The sequence below is a fragment of the Siphateles boraxobius genome, unplaced genomic scaffold, assembly GCF_051911475.1.
Source record: "Siphateles boraxobius isolate OS27281-9 unplaced genomic scaffold, OSU_SipBor_1 240, whole genome shotgun sequence".
NCBI lineage: Eukaryota > Metazoa > Chordata > Actinopteri > Cypriniformes > Leuciscidae > Siphateles > Siphateles boraxobius.
The window spans coordinates 195001-222200 of NW_027508856.1; the positions used below are offsets into that span (position 1 = coordinate 195001).

The following is a 27200-nucleotide window of genomic DNA, read 5'->3' on the forward strand; positions in this document are numbered from 1 at the left end:
TAAAGAACTTGGAACTTTTCTACAAGCACAAGTAAAGACAGCGCTAATAAGGGGCACGGTTTTGCTCTATTAAAGACATGGACACCCCTAGCACATTTTTTTTCAATCTTGAAAAGAAAAGTACAATGCAGAAGCAAATGTTTCATCTTCGTCGTCATGATGGTTCTATAACAACTGATCCTGTGGAAATAAGGAAGATGTCTGTGGATTTCTATTCCCAATTATATGCTTCTGAAAACTGCAACAGTGAAAGCGCTGAGGATCTACTTAGTGATCTACCAAAGATTGAGAGTGAACAGAAAAAGACTCTGGATGATAACATTACTTTTCAAGAGCTTACAGAGGCAATGCAGCAGTTGTCCACCGGTAGATCCCCAGGAATTGATGGATTGCCTACTGAATTCTATCAACGTTTTTGGGGTATTTTAGGAGAAGACTTTTATGAGGTACTGTCTGAATGTTGTCACAGTAAGATACTTCCCATTAGCTGTAGCCAGGCAGTATTATCATTACTTCCAAAAAAAGGAGATCTGGGACTTCTAAAAAATTGGAGACCAGTGTCATTGTTGTGTGTTGACTACAAAATATTCTCAAAATGTTTGGCTAATAGATTAAAGCATTATCTGGGGTTTTCGGTGCAGAAGGATCAAACATACTTTATTCCTGAAAGATCTATAATGGACAATATTTCCTTATTACGCGATGTGATTGAAATAAGTCAGATAAATAATTATGAAATTGGTGTTCTTTCTCTAGATCAGGAGAAAGCATTTGATAGAGTTGACCATGGGTATCTCTATAATGTTTTACAGCATTTAGGCTTTGGTGATAATTTTATTTCATATATTCAGTTGTTGTATTCTCATGCATTTGTTCTTGTAAAAGCTGGTGGTGGTTTGAGTGCACCAATACCTGTTTCCAGAGGAATTAGGCAAGGCTGTCCACTCTCAGGACAGTTATATAGCCTTGTCATTGAAACTCTTTTGTGCAGGTTAAGGAGGAATCTCAATGGGGTCTTAATTCCAAATGGAGACATCAGTTCTATGGTGTCAGTATCGGCTTATGCTGATGACGTTACTGTTTTTATTTCAGGCCAGGATGATGTTACAGCTTTAACTAAGAACATTGAGCAATATGAGAAGGCATCCTCAGCTAGATTAAACTGGGGAAAAAGTGAGAGTTTTCTTATTGGACAGTGGATGGGGAAAAGACCTCCGCAGCTTCCTGGTGGTGTGAAATGGGGTAGGGAAGGGCTGAAAGTTTTAGGTGTATATTTAGGGAATAGTCAAGTTCAGATGAAGAATTGGGAGGGAATGCTGGAGAAAGTGATTGCCCGATTGTCTAAATGGAAATGGCTATTACCACAGTTATCGTATAGAGGGCGATTCTTGGTTATTAATAAACTAACTGCCTCTACACTGTGGCACAGGTTTATTGTCATGGAGCCACCCGATGAACTGATCTGCCGTATGCAAAGAGCATTGGTGGACTTCTTCTGGAGTGGGCAGCACTGGATCCGGGCAGCAGCGCTGTATTTACCTGTCCAGGAAGGTGGCCAGGGGTTGGTGGATGTGAGGAGTCGTATCAGTGCCTTCAGGATACAAGCTGCACAGAGACTCCTCTATCATAAGGACTTGTCTTGGGCCCAAACTGCTTGTGCTTTGCTACAAAGAGCAGGTGGACTGGGATTGGATAAACATTTATTCCTAATAAAATTGGAGAAGGTGAGCTTGTCTGAGCTTACACCGTTTTACAAGTCTATACTGAAGGTCTGGAGAACTGTTTTTAAAGTAGAGCGGGACATTGATCCTCGAGGACACTGGGTCACTGAAGAACCCTTGCTTTTTAATCCAATGATCCAGACAAGGATGTTATCTTCTGTGAGTATACGAACATGCTTACTAAAGAATAACATTGTAAAACTGGGATACCTCTTGGATGGTAATGGATGGAGATCAGCAGAGACCCTCAGAGGGGTGACAGGATTACGATTACTTAGACTTACAGAAAAACTGATGGAGGAAATTTTTAATGTAATACCAAGCAGTTACAGAGAGATAATTGCAAGGAAGGAAACCGATGAGAAAGGATTCCCGAAGTTAAAAATAGCACCTGCAAGTAAGGAAGATTTGGAAGGTGTGGACGCTTGTTCAATTTTGTCTTTTGAGGTTCCTCAAATAGAACTCTTCGAGTCTACAGCAAAGAAGGCCATTTATCACATCACGGTGAAGGTCATACATCAGGAATCACTCAGGAGAGTAAAAGCCTCTGGGTGGCCAGGACTGTTGACACCAGAGTTCCTCGTTAGGGACAGATGGAGAGCACTGTATATACCTCCAGTGGAAAAGCGAACAGCTGATCTACAATGGAGGATTATTCACAGGGCAATAGCAACAGACAGACATGTGGCACACTTGGATCCAGCAGTGGGTGGGGAATGTAGGTTTTGTGGAGAAGAGGAAGATTTGGAATATTTGTTTTTAAGATTTGAAAGACTACAGAATCCTTTTAATCTTCTTAAGGAATGGTTCAGGGAATTTAACGAGGATTTTTTGGATAAAGTGTTCATTGGAGGGTTAAAGTATGGATTTTTGATGAGGAAGAAAGTGTGTTTATTGAGTTATTTGATCGGGACTGCAAAATTGGCAGTGTGGAAGACTAGGAAGAACATAGGCTTACAATTTGCATCCACGGATCCTGAAGTTATGTTTAGGAAATTAGTGGAAGGCAGGCTTAAAGTGGAGTACGCATATTATAATATTGTAAATGATGTCAGGAGTTTTATTGAAATATGGTGTATTAATGATGTTTTATGCACTATTTATGAGGATCTGATGGTTCTGAATTTTTTTTTTTAAATTCAAATTTTTATGCTCTAATTTTATTTTAGAATGAGTATATGAATGTATGATTTGTTTGAAATGTAAAAATTAAAGAATTTTCAACCTCTCTCTCCCTCTCTCTCCCTCCCTTCCCCTCCACTCCCTCTCTCTCTCTCTCCCTCTCTCTCCCTTCCCATCCTCTCCCTCTCTCTCTCTCCCTTCCCCTCCACTCCCTCTCTCTCTCTCTCTCTCTCTCTCTCTCCCTCTCTCTCTCTCCTCTCTCTCCCTTCCCCTCCACTCCCTCTCTCTCTCTCCCTCTCTCTCCCTTCCCATCCTCTCCCTTTCTCTCTCTCCCTTCCCCTCCACTCCCTCTCTCTCTCTCTCTCTCTCTCTCTCTCCCTCTCTCTCTCTCCCTCTCTCTCCCTTCCCCTCCACTCCCTCTCTCTCTCTCTCCCTCTCTCTCCCTTCCCATCCTCTCCCTCTCTCTCTCTCCCTTCCCCTCTGGTCCCTCTCCCTCCCTCTCTCTCTGTCCCTTCCCCTCCACTCCCTCTCTCTCTCTCTCTTTCTTCCCCTCCGCTCCCTCTCTCTCTCTCTCTCTCTCTCTCTTTCTTCCCCTCCGCTCCCTCTCTCACTCTCTCTTCCCCTCCACTCCCTCTCTCTCTTCCCATCCGCTCCCTCTCTCTCTCTCTTTCCCTCCACTCCCTCTCTCTCTCTCTCTCTCTCTCTCTCCCTCTCACTCCCTTTCTCTCCCTTCCCCTCCTCTCCCTCTCTCTCTCCCTTCCCCTCCACTCCCTCTCTCTCTCTCTTCCTCTCTCTCCCTCTCTCTCTCTCTCCCTCTCTCTCCCTCTCTGTCTCTCCCTTCCCCTCCACTCCCTCTCTCTCCCTCTCTCTCCCTCTCTCTCTCCCTTCCCCTCCGCTCCCTCTCTCTCCCTCTCTCTCTCCCTTCCCCTCCATTCCCTCTCTCTCTCTCTCTCTCTCTCTCTCTCTCTCTCTCTCTATCTCTCCCTCTCTCTCTCTCCCTTCCCCTCCGCTCCCCCTCTCTCCCTCTCTCTCTGTCCCTTCCCCTCCACTCCCTCTCTCTCTCTCTCTCTCTCTCTTCCCCTCCGCTCCCTCTCTCTCTCTCTCTCCCTCTCTTCCCTCTCTCTCCCTCTCTCTCTCTCTCTCTCTCTCTCTCTCTCCCTCTCTCTCTCTCTCTCTCTCTCTCCTCTCTCTCTCTCTCTCCCTTCCCCTCCGCTCCCTCTCTCTCTCTCTCTCTCTCTCTCTCTCTCTCTCTCTCTCTCTCTCCCTCTCTCTCTCTCCCTTCCCCTCCGCTCCCCCTCTCTCCCTCTCTCTCTGTCCCTTCCCCTCCACTCCCTCTCTCTCTCTCTCTCTCTCTCTTCCCCTCCGCTCCCTCTCTCTCTCTCTCCCTCTCTTCCCTCTCTCTATCTATCTCTCTCTCTCCCTCTCTCTATCTATCTCTCTCTCTCTCTCTCCCTCTCTTCCCTCTCTCTATCTATCTCTCTCTCTCCCCCTCCGCTCCGTCTCACACTCGTCTCTCGGCAGGCCGTCTCATCGTGACCATCTGGGTGATCGTGTCTCCGTCGAACTCGAAGCAGAAGTACACGCTGAAGATCGCGCACGACTCGCTGCCGGAGCAGCTGATCGCGGAGGCCATCCGGAAGAAGACGCGTAGCATGCATCTGTCCGCACAGCAGCTGCGTCTGTGTGTGCAGGAGTACCAGGGCCAGTACATCCTCAAAGTGTGCGGCTGCGACGAGTACTTCCTGGAGAAGTACCCGCTCAGCCAGTACAAGGTGTGTGTTCAGTTCTTTCATTTATAAAACACATTTAAAACAGCCACAGGACTGACCAAAGTGCTGTACAAGCTCAAATAACCAAGGATCGAGAGCAACTAAGAAACTACATTTAGTCAAATTGCCAAAATCAAAAATTAAAACATACAGAGGAGAGACATTAACAAGTTTTAAAAGCTAAGGAAAAGAGATCTCAGAAGAGATCTAAAAGCTGATAAAGAAGGAGCTACTCTAAGCTGTACTGGAAGCTGTTCCACAATCGAGGCTCCGCCACTGAAACGGCTCTATTTCCTCTGCGTTTCAGCCTAGTGCAAGGGACAGCAAGTAGATTTAGGTTACCAGATCTTAGTGGAGTGTAGAAGTTCAGACAGATAACTTGGAGCAAGATGATGCAAACATTTGTACACATATAGGAGAATTTTAAAATCAATCAATCCTAGAAGCCAATTGAGAGCTGCATGATCGAATTTACGGCTTTTCTTAAGAAATTTGCCCGCAGCTTTTTGAACCAATTGAAGATGAACGACCTTGGACTTTGAAATGCCACAGTACAGATAATTATTATAACCCAAGTGGGAGGTTATAAAAGCATGAATAGTGGTCTCAAGGGATTTATCGGGCCGCTCCGAAATGTTTAATTTTAGCGAGAAGGCGGAGCTGAAAAAAGCTATCTAGGAGAACTCCAAGGTTTCGTACACATCTGGTATTAAAAACAGACAAATTACCTAGAGTGTTGTTATCGAACTCAAATTTGTCAGATGAGCCAAAAACTATAACCTCAGTCTTTGAATCGTTCAAATGTAAAAAAAAATACTTGGAAGCCAAAGATTTACCTCATAGAGACAATTTAATAAAGATTTAAATGCAGAAGGGTCATTTATTTTTATCGGCAGATAGATCTGTGTATTGTCGCATAAAAATGGAAAGATACACCATGCCTTCTCAGAATCAAGGCAAGGCAAGGCAAGGCAAGTTTATTTATATAACACATTTCATACACAATGGTAATTCAAAGTGCTTTACATAGAAGAAATTAAAATAATCAAAAGAAATCAGAATAATTAAAACAGTTTAGAGTAAAAGATAAAATGCAGAAATAATCAAAAGAAATCAGAATAATTAAAAACAAAAATAGAATACAGTACAAACATTCAAACGAACAGTGGCACAGTGCTCATTCATTAAATGCACAGTTAAACAGAAGTGTTTTGAGTCTGGATTTGAATGTGACTGTAGGAGCACATCTGATCTCTTCTGGAAGCTGGTTCCAGCTGCGGCTGGCATAATAGCTAAAAGCGGACTCGCCATGCTTAGTGAACCGTTGGTATTTCTAGCTGATGTGATCCTAATGATCTGAGTGATCTGTTGGGTTTATATTCAGTGAGCATATCTGAAATGTATTGAGGTCCTAGGCCATTGAATGATTTATATACCAGTAATAATACTTTAAAATCAATCCTAAATTTAACTGGCAGCCAGTGTAAAGCCCTGAGGACTGGTGTGATGTGTTAATATTTTCTGGTTCTGCTCAGAATCCTAGCAGCAGCGTTCTGTATGAGCTGCAACTGTCTTATGGTGTTTTTGGGAAGGCCAGTGAGAAGTCCATTACAATAATCCACCCTGCTGGTGATGAAAGCATGCACAAGTTTCTCTAAGTCTTGACTGGAAACAAAACATCTAATTCTTGCAATATTTTTCAGGTGATAGTATGCTGATTTAGTTATTGCTTTGACATGACTACTGAAACTAAGGTCTGACTCCAGAGACACACCAAGATTCCTGACTTGATTTTTAGTTGTTTGACGCCTAGAGTGAAGGTATGCGTTCACCTTGAGAACTTCATCTTTGTTTACAAACGCAATGACTTCAGTTTTGTCTTTGTTTAACTGAAGAAAGTTTTGGCACATCCAATTGTTTACTTCATCAATGCATTGGAACAGAGAGTTAATGGGGCTGTAATCGTTAGGCGATAGGGATAAGTAGAGCTGTGTGTCGTCTGCATAGCTGTGGTAAGAAATTTGGTTCTTTCTCATTATTTGGCTCATTGGGAGAATGTACAGGTTGAATAGGAGTGGCGCAAGAATTGAGCCTTGAGGGACTCCGCATGTCATGGATGTCCACTCAGACTTATGGTCTCCTATACTCACATAATAACCTCTCCCTACCAAGTATGACCTGAACCATTTTAGGACTATCCCCGAAAACCTGACCCAGTTTTCCAGCCTGTCAAGAAGTATTTTGTGATCGACAGTGTCAAATGCAGCACTGAGGTCGAGTAGTACCAGCACTGATAATTTGCCTGTATCAGTATTTAAGCGAATATCATTTATTATTTTTATGAGCGCGGTCTCTGGACTGTGGTGCGGTCGGAAACCAGATTGAAAATGGTCAAAGTATCCATTCGAGCTTAAGAATTTGTTCAGCTGATTGAAGACAACTTTTTCAATGATCTTGCCTATGAAAGGAAGATTTGAGATCGGTCTATAGTTGTTTAATATGGTCTTATCCAGATTGCTCTTTTTCAGGAGGGGCTTGACAACAGCAGTTTTCAGGGAGGTCGGAAAACTCCCAGAGAGAAGTGAGGCATTTACCACTTCTAGTAGATCTGCTTCTAAGCTGTGCAACACATTTTTGAAAAAAGATGTGGGAAGTGCATCAAGGGCGCAGGTTGATGTTTTAAGGTGCTGTATGGTTTCTTCCAAAATGTTACCATCAATTTCTTCAAAACCAGACATAGTTACTACTTTCTCAGGCTGTTGTCTGATCTGCCTGACACCAGCGCAACTCAAGGATGAGCTGATCACCTTTCTGATATTATTGATTTTCTCAGAGAAGAAGGAAGCAAACTCACTGCACTTTCTCACTGAGATATAGCCTTCATAAATAGTACACTAGTGTTCTCATTTAAGCATCTCTTCTTGACAGACACAGATCTAGCTTCAATGGCAGGAGAGATCAATATATCAAAGAAAATACAGAAATGATCAGACAGTGCTACATCCTTAATAACAAGTGATGAAATGTTTAGACCCTTACTGATAAGTAAATCTAGAGTGTGTTTACGATTATGTTTGGGTCCATGTACATGCTGAGTCAGATCAAAAGTTTTTAAAACAGTTTTAATTTCTTTTGCCATATTGGTTTCTGCATTATCTATGTGAATGTTAAAATCTCCAGCAATGATAAAACAGTCAAACTCTGAGGAAATTATTGATAACAGTTCTGTAAAGTCATCAGCAAAGGCTGGAGAGTATTTTTGAAGCCTGTAAACAATGATAAGTAAAATGCGTGGAGCACCTTTTAACACAATACCCAGATATTCGAAAGACGGGTAATTCCCAAATGAAATTTGCTTACATTGATAGACATCTTTATAAAGAGCAGCTAAACCTCCGCCTCTTCTGACAGCTCTGCACACACTCATAAAAGTAAAGTTAGGAGGGGCTGTTTCATTGAGGACTGTTGCACTGCAGCTGTCTTCTAGCCAAGTTTCATTTAGCAACATAAAATCCAGGTTGTATGTGGTTATTAAGTCGTTGACTAGAAGTGATTTATTTTTAAGTGAGCGGATGTTTAAAAGTGCTAACTTAACAGTCTTACTTTTTCTCCCCACAGCAATCTTAGTTTGTCGCGTAATAGGCAGCAGATTAGATGGGTTTGCTGTACGGGTTTTGAAGGCCTTAGACTTTCTATCATGTAATCAAACCGCAATAGAAAAAGATACAGGCACACTGGGTTCCCGCTTGTTCTGTAAACATTTGAGAAAGTTATTGTTATCATAGCAGGGACCCGACACATATCACTGAGAGCTGGTATCAGTTGTTTGTGGTTCACCTCGAGCCGCTGGAGGAGGTTGTGGGCCCTGGCGCTGTGTCAGAGGCCGAAGAGCTCTCACAGGAGGAGGGAGAGGGCGAGCTGGGCCCGCAGGCTTTGGTGGTTGTGGGGCCTGGCGTTTTTTGGTTGGTATCTGGGGGCTCGCAGCAAAAGAGTGGGATAGTCTAGTTCCAGCATGCACCAGTTGTTCCATTTTCTCTGAGAAGCACAGAAGTGGAGATGCTGGAGAGAGGGATAACGTTTCCGGTGAGAGGGATTGTTGCTCTGGTGTTATTGGAGGCTGTAATATGCTGTCCTGGTTTCCCTGACTGTTTTCCAGAAAGTCGTCCTTGGGTGCTGAATCTTGTAGCAGTGCTAGTAAGTCACAGTCTGTCTGTGGTGAGCTCTGTGGGCAGGGCTCCGCTGAGATTGTGTCTGTGAGCAGAGGTTGTTGTGGCTGAGTGGTGTTATCATTGTCCTTGTGTGATGTGTCAACCGCATGTCCATTCAGGTGCGGAAGTGAAGTCCTGTGGTCATTCATACTGTATCCAGGTGTGTGTGTGCCATTCAGGTAGAGTGGATTGGCACACATTGCAGAAGGATGACGGAGGGAGAAGTAGATATTGTCCTTTAGCACTCTTGAACCAAGTTTGTTTGGGTGGTGGCCATCCTGTTGAAACAGTTGCCTCTGACTCCAGAAAAGATTGAAGTTGTCAATGAAGTTCACTCCTTTTATATTGCAGGGTTTTTGCAGCCATGTATTAAGCCCAAGCAACCGTGAAAACCTGTTTGTTCCTCTTGCTGGGAGTGGTCCACTGATGAATGTTTGAACTTTCAGTCTTTTAAGTGTTTCAAAAAGGTAATTGAAATCCTTCTTAAGGAGTCCACTATCAGAGTCCTGGGCCCGGCTGCGCTCTGAGCTGAGTGCCGCTGTCTGCTCGACTTTGAGCCCCAGTTAGCATCAGTGTTAGCTACTGGCTGATTCAGTCTGTGTTCATTCATCAAATTTGGGGATTCCTCATTCATTAATACTTCAAATCTGTTCTCAAGATGTATAGGCGGTGGTAGGAGACCAGTGTTTGCAATCCTTGTCATAGCCATATCTGGGGTACAGGATGCTACTGCGGCAATACGTGATGCTCGTGACAATCTGATGTCTCGAGTGCCTTTGGGTCTCGCTCCCTGTTTGTGCCATCGATTTGTTAATCGATCGGCTTGTTTCTCTATACTCAGTATGGACTGTCGAGGAGCACTAAATTCATGGTACTCACCGGCTGTATGCTGAGGACGTCCATGACGAAGCTTTTTTGTGTGTTCCATCTGGTTTGGTGGTCCCGCAATTAACTTTATTTCAAGAACTGCAATCCTTTGTAAAAGTCTGTGGCAGTTAGAGCAGCAAGTAGATTCCAGAGGAGGCATTTTCTTATCCTTATGAATGTAGGCAGTTGTGTTTTCTCTTCCCCGGAATGTAAGCCTTCAGTGGGAGGCTGGTGGAATAAAATAATTCTGCTTTTTTTTTGTAGTAATCCAAGCGTTTGAGCACTGTGCTGATTTGCTGAAGTTAAAATTAGGTGACAAAAGTGGATAAAATATAAAAATATAAAAGCGATAGAGCAAAGCGCGGAGCAGTAAGCAAGAGCGTCCGAACAGTAGCTGAGCAGGAAGTTAAAAAAAGGGAAAAAAATCAAGCGTAAAGGAAGCATGTACAGGCAGAAAAGAGAGAAAATAGAGCCCTGCGGAAGTCCAGTTTCAAGGAGAGCAGCAGAGGAGGTAAAAAGCTGCCAATCCTGACTGAAAAATATCTGTCAAATCAATAAGATTTAAACCAGTTTAAGATGGAACCTTTTAGCCCCACATATTTTAATCTAGATAAGAGCAATGAGTGATTGACAGTAAGTTTGAGATATTGTACAAAAAGAAAATCCTAAAATGCAGATAATAAACCTATACACTCAATTGAGGAGGATAATTAGAAGCCGTGTGAATGTAAAGCATCAGTGTGTGTGTGTGTGTGTGTGTGTGTGTGTGTGTGTGTGTGTGTGTGTTCAGTACATCCGCAGCTGCATCACTCTGGCCCGTCTGCCGCACCTGATGCTGGTCAGTAAGGACAGTCTGTACAGTCAGCTTCCCTCCAGCGGGTTCCTGGCCCCGTCCTACAGCCGGCGCACACCTCAGCCCAGCCCCTGCCCCGCGGGAGGAGACCCCGGGGCCCCGCGCTCACTCTGGGCCTTCAGCACACACCTCCGGGTCCGGCTGCTGTGCGCCACATACGTCAACGTCAACATCAGAGACATCGACAAGGTGAGAGAGAGAGAGAATCAGTCATGCTCATCACTCGCTGTGATGTGTGTTCTACTCAACCACTGTGTGTGTGTGTGTCAGATCTATGTGAGAACAGGAATATATCATGGAGGAGAACCGCTGTGTGACAACGTCAATACACAGAGAGTACCCTGCTCCAACCCAAGGTAACACTCACGCACGCACACACACACACACACACACACACACACACACACACACACACACACACACACACACACACACACACACACACACACACACACACACACACACACACACACACACACACACACACACACACACACACACACACACACATTAATGATCTCTCACACACAGGTGGAACGAGTGGTTGTCGTATGACATCTTCCTGACAGATGTTCCTCGTTCTGCTCGGCTCTGTCTGTCCATCTGCTCCGTCAAGGGCCGCAAGGGCGCCAAAGAGGTGCTTCACCTTTCCTTACCTGTCATTCAGCATGAGTGACTCACTGAGATCTCACAGCGTGTGTGTGTGTGTGTGTGTGCAGGAACACTGTCCGCTGGCCTGGGGAAACATCAATCTCTTCGACTATAAAGACACGCTGGTCGGTGGTAAAGTGGCTCTGGGTCTGTGGCCAGTTCCTCACGGACTGGAGGATCTGCTCAACCCTATTGGAGTGTCAGGATCAAACTCAAACAAGGTGTGTGAGGAATATGGCCATCAAGAGCTCTGTATCAGATCACCCTCACTGTTCTCCATTAATTTACTTAAGTAGCTGTAAAGTCTCAAGAAACCCATTATAAGACTTATCTAAACATTGTTGCACCTTTAGAAAGTATAATGCATTAACACACATTAAAAACAACCAATTTCACATATACTTATATATGAAGAGTTCAGATGCAAAAACCTCTAAGTCCACCTCTTTGGACAATAGGTTGCAAAATCACTAAAGATGCTACTGGAGACAATGAAAATGATGAAAGCTGAAATCAAAATGTAACCATGTAGAAACTTATCCACCCAGTAGGGAGAGGTGTGATGCTCTGTTATGTTTACGTGCTACTCCTGAAATCCTGGCATTGCCACTATAACGATCGACAAAACTTGCAGCTCGCCACTTGAAAGCCGGCTCATATGCACACAGTATTATTATTTTCATATTATTTCATATTATTTATGAAGAGATGTAATGCATTATAACATAAATTATAAACACCTTTATAATGCATTGTACATAAAGGCTTTAAAGAGATAGTTCATCCAAAAATGAACATTTTGTCAATTTATTCACAGTCATGTCGTTCCAAAAAATGAAGATATTTCTAATGAAATCTGAGTGATTTCTGTCACTCCATTGACAGTCTACGCAACTACCACTTTGACGCTTCAGAAGGTTCATAAAAAGATTGTAAAAAGAATCCATAAATTGAGCGGTTTAGTCCAAATTTTCGGAAGACACTTGATCGCTTTATATGAATGTGGCGAGCAGGACGAGGCCGAGGTCCATGAGAGAGCCGCGTGAGGCCGGTGGCATGATTACTGATGATAATCAGTGTCATCCTGCGCGACGCACCGGTCTCTCCGTCTCCACTGTCATCGCTCCTCGTTTTATGCTTCCGCTCCTCCGTGAGAGATACGAGACCGGTGAGTTGCGCAGGAGTCACTCATCAGTAATTACGTCACCGGCCCTCGAGCCGCTCTCCCACGTCCTTGTTACAACCCCGGCTCTAGGGATGCAACATAAAGGACACAAAGACAGAAGTCTGCCAATTAAAACAAATTTTATTTAATATAAAAAGGAAAAAGGGGACTGTAGAAGCAAAACACAGCTACTGCTCTGCGGCTGCAAGACGAGAGAGCGAGAGAGCATGCGTCTTAGATTTAAGTAGCTCCCGTCAGGTGACATCAATTAACCGGTTGATTGCAGGTGATCTACCAGGGAAACTGCAATGACATACAGATTAGAACACTCACACATAACACTCCCAACCTTAAAACATTGCTATGGAATAACCTATGGCAAATTCAACAAATACATGAAAAAGCGCAAGCACTTACGACCTTGACAGAGCATCCGCCAAAACATTATCCTTCCCACGAATGTGGCAGACTGCAAGATCATATCCCTGCAAAAACAGGCTCCATCGCATTAAGCGCTGGTTAGTGTTTCTCATGCTGTGGAGGAACACCAAGGGATTATGATCAGTGTACACAATAAGTGAAACACTGGATGAAACATACACAGCAAAATGTTTCAGAGCAAGAATAAGGGCCAAAGCTTCCTTTTCTATAGTAGAATAGTGCTTCTGATGGATATCAAATTTCTTTGAAAAATAGCACACAGGATGCTCAACTCCCACTGAATCATCTTGAAGAAGAACCGCACCCACACCAAAATCACTAGCATCCAAAGCTAGCTTAAAAGGTCTATCAAAGTCAGGGGCGGCAAGAATAGGAGAACTGCTCAACAATGCTTTCAGATTGTCAAAGGCCACCTGACATAACTCAGTCCAAACAAAAGGAACCTTGGGACTAAGCAGGTTAGTTAAAGGTGTAGCAACAGTGGCAAAATTTTTGCAAAAACTCCTATAGTATCCTGCCATACCCAGGAAACGAAGTTCACAATGGCCTCTACTTTTGCTCCTACTGGCGACACATGACCATGGCCAACAACTTTGCCTAAATAGGTTACGGTGGCCTGCCCAAACTCACACTTGGAGAGGTTTAGGGTCAAATTCGCAGCCTTTAACCGTTTGAAAACATTCCCAAGCTGGGCTAAATGTTGAGACCAGGTAGCACTATAGATAACCAAGTCATCAAGGTAAGCCTCACATCCTGCAACTCCTTCCAACACCTTATTCACCAGATGCTGGAAAGTGGCAGGTGCATTTCGCATTCCAAATGCCATAACGTTATAATGGCAGAAGTTATCCGGCGTCACAAAAGCAGAGATCTCACGGGCTCGCTGGCTGAGTGGAACCTGCCAATAGCCTTTTAAAAGATCTAACTTTGAAACAAAGGATGCAGAACCAACTTGGTCAATACAATCATCTAGACGTGGAAGAGGATAGGAGTCAGGCTAAGTGATAGCATTTACCTTACGAAAATCGGTACAAAACCGAAACGAACCATCCTGCTTCTCAACTAGTAAACATGGTGAACTCCAAGCACTAAAAGTCGGTTCAGCTATGTTATGCTGTAACATATAATCTACCTCTTTGCACAAAATCTGACGTTTAACAGGATTTACCCTATACGTGTGCTGCTTAATAGGGTTAGCTTGGCCTACCTCAATGTCATGCTCTAACACATTGGTACAAGATGGAACATCAGAAAACAAGGCCAAATATTGACCAATTAACTGAATAATATCAGAGCGCTCAGAAAGATTTAGATACGACAAATGAATGTCTAAATCAGCCAGAATTTTAGAATTTGGCAATCTACTCTGAGAAATCTCAGAAACACTTCCTTGTCCCATCTCAGTAGTTGGAACATTCAGTGCAGCCAAGGTCTTGACCTCTGTAGACGCAGTTTGGTTACGGTCAAAGTAAGGCTTAAGTAAATTCACATGGCACATTCGGGTTTTCCTTTTACGATCTGGAGTCTTAACCAAGTAGTTACACTCACCCACTTTCCGATCAATAGTATATGGACCACTATATTGAGCCTGCAATGCAGAACCCAGTACTGGTAAGAGCACCAGCACTTGGTCTCCTGAACAAAACACACGATGTTTTACCTTTCGATCATACCAAGTCTTCATCTTCTCCTGAGCTGCTTTCAAATTTTCTTTGGCCAGTTCACATGCTCTACTAAGCCTAAAGTGGAAATTAGACACATAGTCCAAGAGGTTAGTAGGAGTAGAATACTCAACATCTAACCACTTCTCCTTTACCAATTTCAAAGGCCCCCTCACAGTGTGCCCAAACACAAGTTCAGCTGGACTGAAACCAAGGGACTCCTGAACAACCTCTCGAACTGCGAAGAGGAGTAGTGGAACGCGATCATCCCAATCTCTCTCAAACTCTTTGCAATAGGTCTTCAGCATAGTCTTGAGAGTTTGGTGGAATCTCTCAAGTACACTTTGAGACTCTGGATGATACGCAGATGAAATGTTTAACTGAATAGACAACTGCTTTAACACCTGGGAAAAAAGGCGAGACATAAAATTAGACCCTTGATCAGACTGAACAACTCTTGGTAGTCCAAACACGGTGAAAAACTTAATAAGGGCCTTGGAAATGGCAGGGGCTGTAATCTTGCGTAAAGGAACCGCTTCAGGAAATCTTGTGGCGGCACACATAATTGTGAGAAGGTATTGATTACCTGACTTGGTGCGGGAAAGAGGTCCAACACAATCAATCAAAACATGTTCAAATGGCTCTCCAATGGCAGGAATAGGCTGTAGTGGAGCTACAGGAATAGACTGGTTAGGTTTTCCTACAATCTGACAAACATGACACGATCTACAATACTGAGCCAAATCAGACCTCACGCCAGGCCAAAAAAAATGCCTTAACACACGATCAAGAGTTTTCCTGACCCCCAACTGGCCAGAGAGACAATGATCATGGGCGAGATACAATATGTCAGATCGATAAACTTCTGGAACCATCCCATGAAACACGCTACTCCAGTCATAGTCACATGATATTTTTCGATCTGTCCACTTTCTCATCAAAACGCCATCACTAACAAAATAGCCAGAAGCAACATTTGATAGTACTTCATCAGACACCAAATCTTCAAACATGGGTGACAAAGTGGGATCTTGTTTTTGCTCAAGTATTAACTTTTCACGAGATGGAAACATCTTTCCACTCCCTGACAAGTTCATGTCACCTTGGACCATGAAAGTATCATAAAGTGGCAACACCGTTTGACTGCTGGAAAATTTGTCTTCAACCTGCCTCTTAGCCGACATGGCACGAGTAGTTGCACAAACAGGAAAAATTTCTGGAAATGCCAATTCAAGTTCATCTGGACAATCTGACTTGAGGATAGTAGAGGTTACTTCAGGGACAGCTAGCACTTTCCCACCAGCTAAATCATTTCCTAGAATAAAGGACACACCATCTATGGGAATCTGAGAACAAAGTGCAACAACCACATCCCCAGAGATTAAATCTGATTGGAGATTAATTTTGTGTAAAGGCATAGACAGAAATCCTCCACCAAAACCTTTAACAATTACCTCTGAATCTTGAGCTGACTTTTCATTGAAGGGCAAGGCATCACGTAAAATCACAGATTGAAAAGCTCCTGTATCTCTCCAGATCTTGATAGCTTGCCTATGTTCAGGGTCAGAAGACAGATACACAGAACCATCCATCAGAAATGATGATGAGCCAGCTAAATCCCCTGTCTTGCATAAAACATCAACAACTGAAGATGCCAAAGGAAGGCTTGGCACAGGACTTACAAATGTTACAGTCTTTGCAGATTTCTGTTTTTTACTTAGAACAGGACAATCTGCAATAAGATGGCCTGGTGTCTTACAATAAAAACAAGCTCTTTCTGAAATCAAACCATCATTAGTCATTTTATTGGCAGGTGATGAGGCAAAAGGCACAGACCTTACAAACCGAGACCTATTGTACTTCATCTGGTCCTGAACCTCAGCTTGTTTGTCACCAAAATGCACCTTATGGGTTAAAACAAACTCATCTGCCAAAATTGCAGCTTGTTCTAAGGTCACTGCTTTCTGCTCATTCAAATAAACAGACACTACATCAGGCAGACAGTTTTTAAATTCTTCAAGCAAAATGAGTTGCCCAAGATGTTCCTTACTTTCCACCTTCTGAGACGTACACCACCGATCAAACAGATTCTCCTTCTGTTTTGCAAACTCAACATAAGTGTCGTGAGCAAATTTGGCACAACTTTGAAAACGCTGGCGGTAAGCTTCAGGAACCAGCTCATATGCCTTCAATACAGCTGCTTTAACCTCATCATAATTAGCACTCTTCTCTAGGCTAAGAGCGGAATAAGCTTCTTGAGCTTTACCCACCAAGATACTTTGTAAAAGCAAAGTCCACACAGTTCTAGGCCACTTTGATGTAATTGCCACCCGTTCAAAATGAGAAAAATATCGGTCAACATCTTTCTCAGAAAAAGGAGGTACTAACTTAATGTGTCTACCAACATCAAATTAAGAACCATCACCTCTTGGAGTCAAAGTAGCAGCTTTTAATTCCAACTCTTTAAGAGACCGTTCGTGTTCAAGATACATTTGTTTCTCTCTTAGTTTCGCATTAACCTCTAGCTGTTTCTCCTGGAAAGCTATCTCTTTGAGCCTAAGCTCAATTGCAGCTTCAGACAAAGGAGCAGTCATGGATTGTGGGGAAAACTGCTTAACTTTTAAGACACCATTGTCAATCAAAACACTTCTAATGATTTCCTTCACACCATCCTTCAGTCGCTTCTCACTACTTGTGATGGGAATATCATAATGAGAGGACAACTGCAAAAGTTGATCCTTTGTAAAAAACTAAAGTAACTCTTCCGAAGGTTCCTTTAGGAAGTCTTCTAAAGAAGCCATTACTAAACTCAACACTAACTACACTTAAGTAGTAACACTAGCTCCTACACAGAAGTTCAGCTGACACAACAGGTCCAATTACACACTGCTACAAAAATGACAAAAGCAGCACACATGCTCTCAAACAAAGCTTTAACCAGAAGTAGAACTAACCCAAACACAGAAGATTACTCACCCCAAGCAATCACAAACATCTAAAGGCAATACTGGGCATTAGTCTACACTAAAGTCCACAAAGGAACTTCACACAAACACTGCTAACACACTAAAGTTAGGATCATAGACCAAATAAACACTACAGTACCTCAAAAAAAGTTTAACTCACCTAACTTAAGGATTCCGCTTTCACTTCCATCAAAATAGTGAGCATGGTTGCTGAGCTCAAACACAATACAAAAACACATGAGATACACCCGGACACCTGCCTAACACTTCTAACTCCTATCTATCTTCTGAGGTGTACCGGGCACGAGGCGACTTTAAAAGCAAAAACTCAGCAACTGTGAACCAATCTATCAATGGTCACAGTTCTGAAATGCTTACCCCGACAGAGAACAAGTCTCCGCCCAGAATAACCTCGAAAACAAAAAAGGAAAAATAACAAAAGAGTGAACCGATGGAAGGATTGAGTAATCAACCCAGCTGGAACTCTCACCCTACCTAACCGGGAAAACTCATGCATATATTCAAAAATACTCAAACAACCATACTCACCAAATGATCAATAAACAAAAACAGTCCCCAAAAAATACTTTTTACCAACCAAATTGGACGAGCCCCCATTATGTTACAACCCCGGCTCTAGGGATGCAACATAAAGGACACAAAGACAGAAGTCTGCCAATTAAAACAAAGTTTATTTAATATAAAAAGGAAAAAGGGGACTGTAGAAGCAAAACACAGCTACTGCTCTGCCGGCTGCAAGACGAGAGAGCGAGAGAGCATGCGTCTTAGATTTAAGTAGTTCCCGTCAGGTGACATCAACCGGTTGATTGCAGGTGATCTACCAGGGAAACTGCAATGACATACAGATTAGAACACTCACAAATAACAGTCCTGCTCGTCACAATGAGGAACAGATTGAATTTAGGCTTTTATTGACAAATAAACATTGATCTGCGAACATAAACAGAAACTCAACTGAACATGCTAGACACGCGAGAAAAATCCTCTCAAGGAAGCTCAAACGTGCTGCGTTACACGAGAATGAACCTCATTGGTTCTTGAGGATCAAATGTGTTGCGCAACACGTACCTGCTGCCGCTCTTTGGTGTAAACACTCTGTGCGAACGCCACCAGCGTCCAGCATGATGCTGAAATATTCCATTTCTCAACTGCTGAGACATCATGCTTGATAAGCAAGCTTGGACTTTTGCGCCGACCCCGGTACTGCCACAGAAGTGCTCGGAAAGACTTTGTTTATCTCCTGCATGGTGCATCGACGATCCCCTCCATCTGGTCTTCAGCTACGCGTGTCGCACTACAACGGCGTCATCAGATCACTGCCGCGCTTGGAGTATGTAGGAACCCTTCACCGCTCCTGAGAACCTCTAGCGGTGGGAGATAAAACTGAACTGAAACTCTCTCCCTTGCCACTGCCTGATCTTACCTCAATGGAATGTTTAGCCTTCAAATGTAAACCTCCATACTCCATGACAGTGCTTCTCATATACCGTCCCCCCAAACCACACTCCTCATTTCTCCCTGAAATACATGATCTACTTACATCACTTTGTTCTATGTCAACCAGGATTGTTATTCTTGGTGATTTTAATATCCATATTGACAAACCCTCCTGTCATCTTGCAACAGAGTTCCTGAGTCTGATCGATTGTCTTGGTCTCCACCAACATGTGAAGGCTCCTACGCACACCAAGGGTCACACCTTAGATCTTGTCATTACTGACGCGGCCCCCATAAACAACCTGGAGGAGAAAGATCTGGGCGTGTCTGATCACAAGTTGGTCTCTATGGCCCTTACATTCTCACTGCCCATCATTAGACCTAAACGCCAAATATCTTTCAGGAACTGGAAGCAAATAAACCCAAATTCTTTCACCCTAGACCTTCAGTCCAATATAAACTGCCCAGTCTCTACAACAGTGGACGGACTAGTGGATCACTACAATACATCAGTGAGCAGAGTTTTTGACCGCCATGCCCCTGTCAGGACACGGGAAGTCAACTTCGAACGCTCTGCACCCTGGTTCACGCAGGAACTGCGGCAAATGAAAACTGAGGGCCGTATCCTGGAACGACGCTGTAAACAGACTGGTCTAACTGTTCACAATCTTGCATTCCGTGACCATCAAAAGGCTTATCTTAAGTCCTTGAAGGGTACACGCGCAAAATTTTATTGCAACCTCATCAACAAGAACACTGGAAATTCTAAACAGCTTTTTTCTACAGTAAACAATCTCCTGAAGCCGAAATCATCTATATCCACTGAAGCCACAGTGGAGCGATGCAACAGCTTCATGGACTTTTTTAGATCTAAAGTCAATAACATCCGCACTTCTATATCTATATCTGGCTCTCCATCACTGTCTCCATCGTCCTCCAACCCCGTCCGGTGGATTGATGATCCTTCCGTACTTTGCCGAGGTTCAGCAGAGCCATGTTGAGGAAATCATCAATAAAATGAAGCCGTCAGCCTGCATCCTGGATCCCATCCCGACCGTTTTGCTCAATTCGCTCATTTCCAGTGTCAGCCCAATCATCACTGAGTTTATTAATCTCTCACTAAAAACAGGCGTTGTCCCTCCTGCCCTTAAAGCTGCTGTCATTTGTCCGAAACTTAAGAAACCAACTCTAGACCCAGAGGTCCTGGGAAACTACAGACCAATCTCCAACCTCACCTTTCTGTCAAAGGTTCTAGAGAAGGAAGTCGCCATTCAGCTTCACAACCATCTAGAACACAATAACTTATATGAGGTTTTTCAATCAGGCTTTCGTTCGGCCCACAGCACCGAAACAGCTCTGCTAAGGGTGACAAATGACCTTCTCATGGCAGCTGATTCAGGATCACCATCATTGCTCATTCTACTCGACCTAACAGCGGCATTCGACACGGTCGACCATACCATCCTTCGGGACCGCCTTCACAATACAGTTGGACTATCGGGAACAGCACTGCAGTGGTTTCAGTCCTACCTCTCTGGCAGGACTGAACGAGTCATTTTAGGATAATATGAGTCCAGGCTGCTCCCTGTTACGTGTGGTGTTCCGCAGGGGTCGGTTCTCGGCCCTATCCTATTTATTCTATACCTGCTTCCCCCCGGTTCTGTCATCAGCAGACATGGACTATCTTTCCACTGTTATGCGGATGATTTGCAACTTTATATTAAAACTGCTCCAAGCTCCTCCGCAATCTTGTCGCGACTCAACACATGTCTACTGGAGATAAAGGAATGGTTGGTTAGCAACTTCCTCCAGCTAAATTCCGGTAAAACTGAGGCACTACTTGTTGGAACCCCACAACAGATCCACTCCTCTCCCGTATCTCAATTCATCCTGGACGACCAAGTCATCACTTTCTCTTCCTCAGTTACAAACCTAGGGGTTAGGTTTGACCCGCAGCTGACCTTCAACGAACACATTAAATATATCTGCAAAACCTCCTTCAACCATCTTCGAAATATCTCCAAACTACGTCCTCTTTTAACTCTTTCGGATTCAGAGAAACTTGTTCATGCTTTTATCTCCACCAGGTTGGATTATTGTAACGGACTCTTCATTGGGATTTCTGCCAGAAACATGCAGAAGCTACAATACATCCAAAATAGCGCTGCCAGAGTCCTCATGAGAGTCCGAAAATATGATCACATAACTCCCATCCTACATTCACTCCACTGGCTCCCTGTTTCATCACGGATTGATTTCAAAATTCTGCTATTCACACACAAATGTATCACTAGTCATGCACCAGCTTATCTACAAGAACTCATCACCTTGAAATCCTCCTCCCGCACTCTCAGATCATCAGGTCACCTACTTCTTCAGGTCCCGACCACAAGACTTCGCACTATGGGGGACCGAGCTTTCTGCTCAGCTGCACCTCGGCTTTGGAACCACCTTCCGAGTGATCTGAGAGAAGTACAGAGCCTGGACACCTTCAAGGCAGAACTGAAGACTTTTTTATTTAGAAAGGCTTTTATGTGCTGATTTTATTTTTCTTAATATTCTGTAGCTATTGTATTGTTGCTCTTTTGTAGCACTTTGAGATTCTTTGGAATGAAAAGTGCGTTATAAATAAAATCTATTATTATTATTATTATTATTATTGGTTCTCGAGGAAACTCAAACATGCTGCGTAAGACGAGAATGAACCTCATTGGTTCCTACTGAAACTCAAACGTGCTGCGTAACACGAGAATGAACCTCATTGGTTCTTGTGGAAGATCAAATGTGTTGCGTACCACGAGAATGAACCTCATTGGTTCTTGAGGAAGCTCAAACATGCTGTGTAAAATGAGAATGAACCTCATTGGTTCTTGCAGAAGCTCAAATGTATTGCATTACACGAGAATTAACCTCATTGGTTCTTGCGGAAGATCAAATTTGTTGAGTAAGACGAGAATGAACCTCATTGGTTCTTGCGGAAGATCAAATGTGTTGCGTAACACGAGAATGAACCTCATTGGTTCTTGAGGAAGCTCAAACATGCTCTGTAACACGAGAACGAACCTCATTGGTTCCTGCTGAAACTCAAAAGTGCTGCGTAACACGAGAATGAACCTTATTGGTTCTTGAGGAAGATCAAACATGCTGCGTAACACGAGAATGAACCTCATTGGTTCTTGCTGAAGCTCAAACGTGCTGCGTAACATGAGAATGAACCTCATTGGTTCTTGCTGAACCTCAAATGTGCTGCGTAGCACGAGAATGAACCTCATTGGTTCTTACGGAAGATCAAACGTGTTGCGTAACACGAGAATGAACCTCATTGGTTCTTGAGGAAACTCAAACATGCTGCGTAAGACGAGAATGAACCTCATTGATTCTTGAGGAAGATCAAACATGCTGCGTAACACAAGAATGAACCTCATTGGTTCTTGCTGAAGCTCAAACGTGCTGCGTAACACGAGAATGAACCTCATTGGTTCTTGAGGATGATCAAACATATTGCGTTACACGAGAATGAACCTCATTGGTTCTCGAGGAAGCTCAAACATGCTGCGAAAGATGAGAATGATCCTCATTGGTTCCTGCTGAAACTCAAACGTGCTGCGTAACAAGAGAATGAACCTAATTCGTTCCTGCTGATGAACAAACGTGCTGTGTAACACGAGAATGAACCTCATTGGTTCTTGAGGATGATCAAACATATTGCGTTACACGAGAAAGAACCTCATTGGTTCTCGAGGAAGCTCAAACATGCTGCGTAAGATGAGAATGAACCTCATTGGTTCTTGAGGAAGATCAAACATATTGCGTTACACGAGAATGAACCTCATTGGTTCTTGCTGAAACTCAAACGTGCTGCTTAACACGAGAATGAACCTCATTGGTTCCGGCTGAAATTCAAATGTGCTGCGTAACACGAGAATGAAGCTCATTGGTTCCTGCTGATGCTCAAACGTGCTGCATAACACGAGAATGAACCTCATTGGTTCTTGAGGAAGATCAAACGTGCTGCGTAACACAAGAATGAACCTCATTGGTTCTTGAGGAAGTTCAAACGTGCTGCGTAACACGAGAATGAACCTCATTGGTTCTTGAGGAAGATCAAACGTGCTGCGTAACACGAGAATGAACCTCATTGGTTCTTGCTGAAACTCAAATATGCTGCGTAACACGAGAATGATCCTCATTGGTTCTTGCAGAAGGTCAAACGTGCTGCGTAACTCGAGATGAACCTCATTGGTTCTTGCTGAAACTCAATTGGCTGCGTAACACAAGAATGAACCTCATTGGTTCCGGCTGAAATTCAAATGTGCTGCATAACACGAGAATGAAGCTCATTGGTTCCTGCTGATGCTAAAATGTGCTGCATAACACAAGAATGAACCTCATTGGTTCTTGAGGAAGATCAAACGTGCTGTGTAACACGAGAATGAACCTCATTGGTTCTTGCTGAAGCTCAAATGTGCTGCATAACACAAGATAAACCTCATTCGTAACACGAGAATGAACCCATATTGGTTCTTGAGGAAGTTCAAACGTGCTGCGTAACACGAGAATGAACCTCATTGGTTCTTGCTGAAACTCAAATGTGCTGCGTAACACGAGAATGAACCTCATTGGTTCTTGCAGAAGCTCAAACGTGCTGCGTAACCCGAGAATGAACCTCATTGGTTCTTGCTGAAGCTCAAACGTGCTGCGTAACACGAGAATGAACCTCATTGGTTCCGGCTGAAATTCAAATGTGCTGCGTAACACGAGAATGAAGCTCATTGGTTCCTGCTGATGCTCAAACGTGCTGCATAACACGAGAATGAACCTCATTCGTAACACGAGAATGAACCTCACTGGTTCTTGCTGAAACTCAAACGTGCTGCGTAACACGAGAATGAACCTCATTGGTTCCGGCTGAAATTCAAATGTGCTGCGTAACACGAGAATGAAGCTCATTGGTTCCTGCTGATGCTCAAACGTGCTGCATAACACGAGAATGAACCTCATTCGTAACACGAGAATGAACCTCACTGGTTCTTGCTGAAGCTCAAACGTGCTGCGTAACACGAGAATGAACATCATTGGTTCTTGCTGAAGCTCAAACGTGCTGCGTAACACGAGATGAACCTCATTCGTAACACGAGAATGAACCTCATTGGTTCTTGCTGAAACTCAAAAGGGTTGCATAACACGAGAATGAACCTCATTGGTTTTTGCGGAAGATCAAACGTGTTTTGTAACACGAGAATGAACCTCATTGGTTCTTGGGGAAACTCAAACATGTTGCGTAACACAAGAATGAACCTCATTGGTTCTTGAGGAAGATCAAACATATTGGGTTACACGAGAATGAACCTCATTGGTTCTTGCGGAAGATCAAATGTGTTGCGTAACAGGAGAATGAACCTCATTGGTTCTTGAGGATGCTCAAACATGCTGTGTAATACGAGAACGAACCTCATTGGTTCCTGCTGAAACTCAAACGTGTTGCGTAACACGAGAATGAACCTCATTGGTTCTTGAGGAAACTCAAACATGTTGCGTAACACAAGAATGAACCTCATTGGTTCTCGCTGAAGCTCAAACGTGATGTGTTACATGAGAATGAACCTCATTGTTTCTTGAGGAAGATCAAACATATTGCGTTACACGAGAATGAACCTCATTGGTTCTTGCGGAAGATCAAATGTGTTGCGTAACAGGAGAATGAACCTCATTGGTTCTTGAGGAAGCTCAAACATGCTGTGTAACACAAGAACGAACCTCATTGGTTCCTACTGAAACTCAAACGTGCTGCGTAACACGAGAATTAACCTAATTGGTTCCTGCTGAAACTCAAACGTGCTGCGTAACACGAGAATGAACCTAATTGGTTTCTGCTGAAACTCAAATGTGTTGCATAACACAGGAATGAACCTCATTCGTTCCTGCTGATGTACAAACGTGCTGCGTAACACGAGAACGAACCTCATTGGTTTCTGCTGAAACTCAAACGTGCTGCGTAACACGAGAATGAACCTAATTGGTTTCTGCTGAAACTCAAATGTGTTGCCTAACACAAGAATGAACCTCATTCGTTCCTGCTGATGTACAAACGTGCTGCGTAACACGAGAATTAACCTAATTGGTTTCTGCTGAAACTCAAATGTGTTGCATAACACAAGAATGAACCTCATTCGTTCCTGCTGATGTACAAACGTGCTGCGTAACACGAGAACGAACCTCATTGGTTCCTACTGAAACTCAAATGTGCTGCGTAACACGAGAATGAACCTAATTGGTTTCTGCTGAAACTCAAATGTGTTGCCTAACACAAGAATGAACCTCATTCGTTCCTGCTGATGTACAAACGTGCTGCGTAACACGAGAACGAACCTAATTGGTTCCTGCTGAAACTCAAACGTGTTGCGTAACACGAGAATTAACCTAATTGGTTCCTGCTGAAACTCAAACGTGCTGCGTAATACGGGAATGAACCTCATTGGTTCCTGCTGAAACTCAAACGTGCTGAGGTAACACGAGAATTAACCTAATTGGTTCCTGCTGAAACTCAAACCTGCTGCGTAACACGAGAATGAACCTAATTGGTTTCTGCTGAAACTCAAATGTGTTGCATAACACAAGAATGAACCTCATTCGTTCCTGCTGATGTACAAACGTGCTGCGTGATACGGGAATGAACCTCATTGGTTCTTGCTGAAGCTCAAACGTGCTGTGTAACACGAGAATGAACCTCATTGGTTCTTGAGGAAGATCAAACGTGTTGCGTAACACGAGAATGAACCTCATTGGTTCTTGAGGAAGATCAAACGTGCTGCGTAACACGAGAATGAACCTCATTGGTTCTTGCTGAAACTCAAACGTGCTGCGTAACACGAGAATGAACCTCTTTGGTTCCGGCTGAAATTCAAATGTGCTGCGTAACACGAGAATGATCCTCATTGGTTCTTGAGGAAGATCAAACGTGCTGCGTAACATGAGAATGATCCTCATTGGTTCTTGCAGAAGCTCAAACGTGTTGCGTAACTCGAGATGAACCTCATTGGTTCTTGCTGAAACTCAAACGTGCTGCGTAACACGAGAATGAACCTCTTTGGTTCCGGCTGAAATTCAAATGTGCTGCGTAACACAAGAATGAACCTCTTTGGTTCCGGCTGAAATTCAAATGTGCTGCGTAACACGAGAATGAACCTCATTGGTTCTTGAGGAAGATCAAACGTGCTGCGTAACACGAGAATCAACCACATTGGTTCTTGAGGAAGATCAAACGTGCTGTGTAACACGAGAATGAAGCTCATTGGTTCTTGCTGAAACTCAAACGTGCTGCGTAACACGAGTATAACCTCATTGGTTCTTGCGGAAGCTCAAACGTGTTGCGTAACACGAGAATGAACCTCATTGGTTCTTGAGGAAGATCAAACGTGCTGCGTAACACGAGAATGAACCTCATTGGTTCTTGCGGTAGCTCATACGTGCTGCGTAACACGAGAATGAACCTAATTGGTTCTTGCTGAAACTCAAACGTGCTGCGTAACATTAGAATGATCCTCATTGGTTCCGGCTGAAATTCAAACGTGCTGCATAACACGAGAATGAACTTCATTGGTTCTTGAGGAAGATCAAACATATTGCTTTACACGAGAATGAACCTCATTGGTTCTTGCGGGAGAACAAATGTGTTGCGTTACACGAGAATGAACCTCATTGGTTCTTGCGGGAGAACAAATGTGTTGCGTTACACGAGAATGAACCTCATTGGTTCTTGCGGGAGAACAAATGTGTTGCGTTACACGAGAATGAACCTCATTGGTTCTTGAGGAAACTCAAACATGCTGCGTAACATGAGAATGAACCTCATTGGTTCTTGAGGAAGATCAAACATATTGCGTTACACGAGAATGAACCTCATTGGTTCTTGAGGAAGATCAAACATATTGCGTTACACGAGAATGAACCTCATTGGTTCTTGAGGAAGCTCAAACATGCTGTGTAACACGAGAATGAACCCCATTGGTTCTTGCGGAAGATCAAATGTGTTGCGTAACACGAGAATGAACCTCATTGGTTCTTGAGGAAGCTCAAACATGCTGTGTAACACGAGAACGAACCTCATTGGTTCCTACTGAAAATCAAACGTACTGCGTAACACGAGAATTAACCTAATTGGTTCCTGCTGAAACTCAAACTTGTTGCATAACACGAGAATGAACCTCATTGGTTCTTGCAGAAGCTCAAACGTGCTGCGTAACACGAGAATGAACCTCATTGGTTCTTGCAGAAGCTCAAACGTGCTGCGTAACACGAGAATGAACCTCATTGGTTCT

General features: G+C 43.5%; 1 protein-coding gene across 1 annotated transcript in view; it reads left to right on the forward strand.

Moving 5' to 3' along the window:
- Positions 1–27200, forward strand: part of LOC143749331 (phosphatidylinositol 4,5-bisphosphate 3-kinase catalytic subunit alpha isoform) — a 64452-nt gene that overhangs the window by 11748 nt on the left and 25504 nt on the right. Inside the window, exons 5-9 of the mRNA XM_077241852.1 lie at positions 4365–4615; positions 10478–10729; positions 10811–10896; positions 11072–11177; positions 11260–11412. Coding sequence (XP_077097967.1) covers positions 4365–4615; positions 10478–10729; positions 10811–10896; positions 11072–11177; positions 11260–11412 — 848 coding nt within the window. The remainder of the gene's footprint in view (positions 1–4364; positions 4616–10477; positions 10730–10810; positions 10897–11071; positions 11178–11259; positions 11413–27200) is intronic.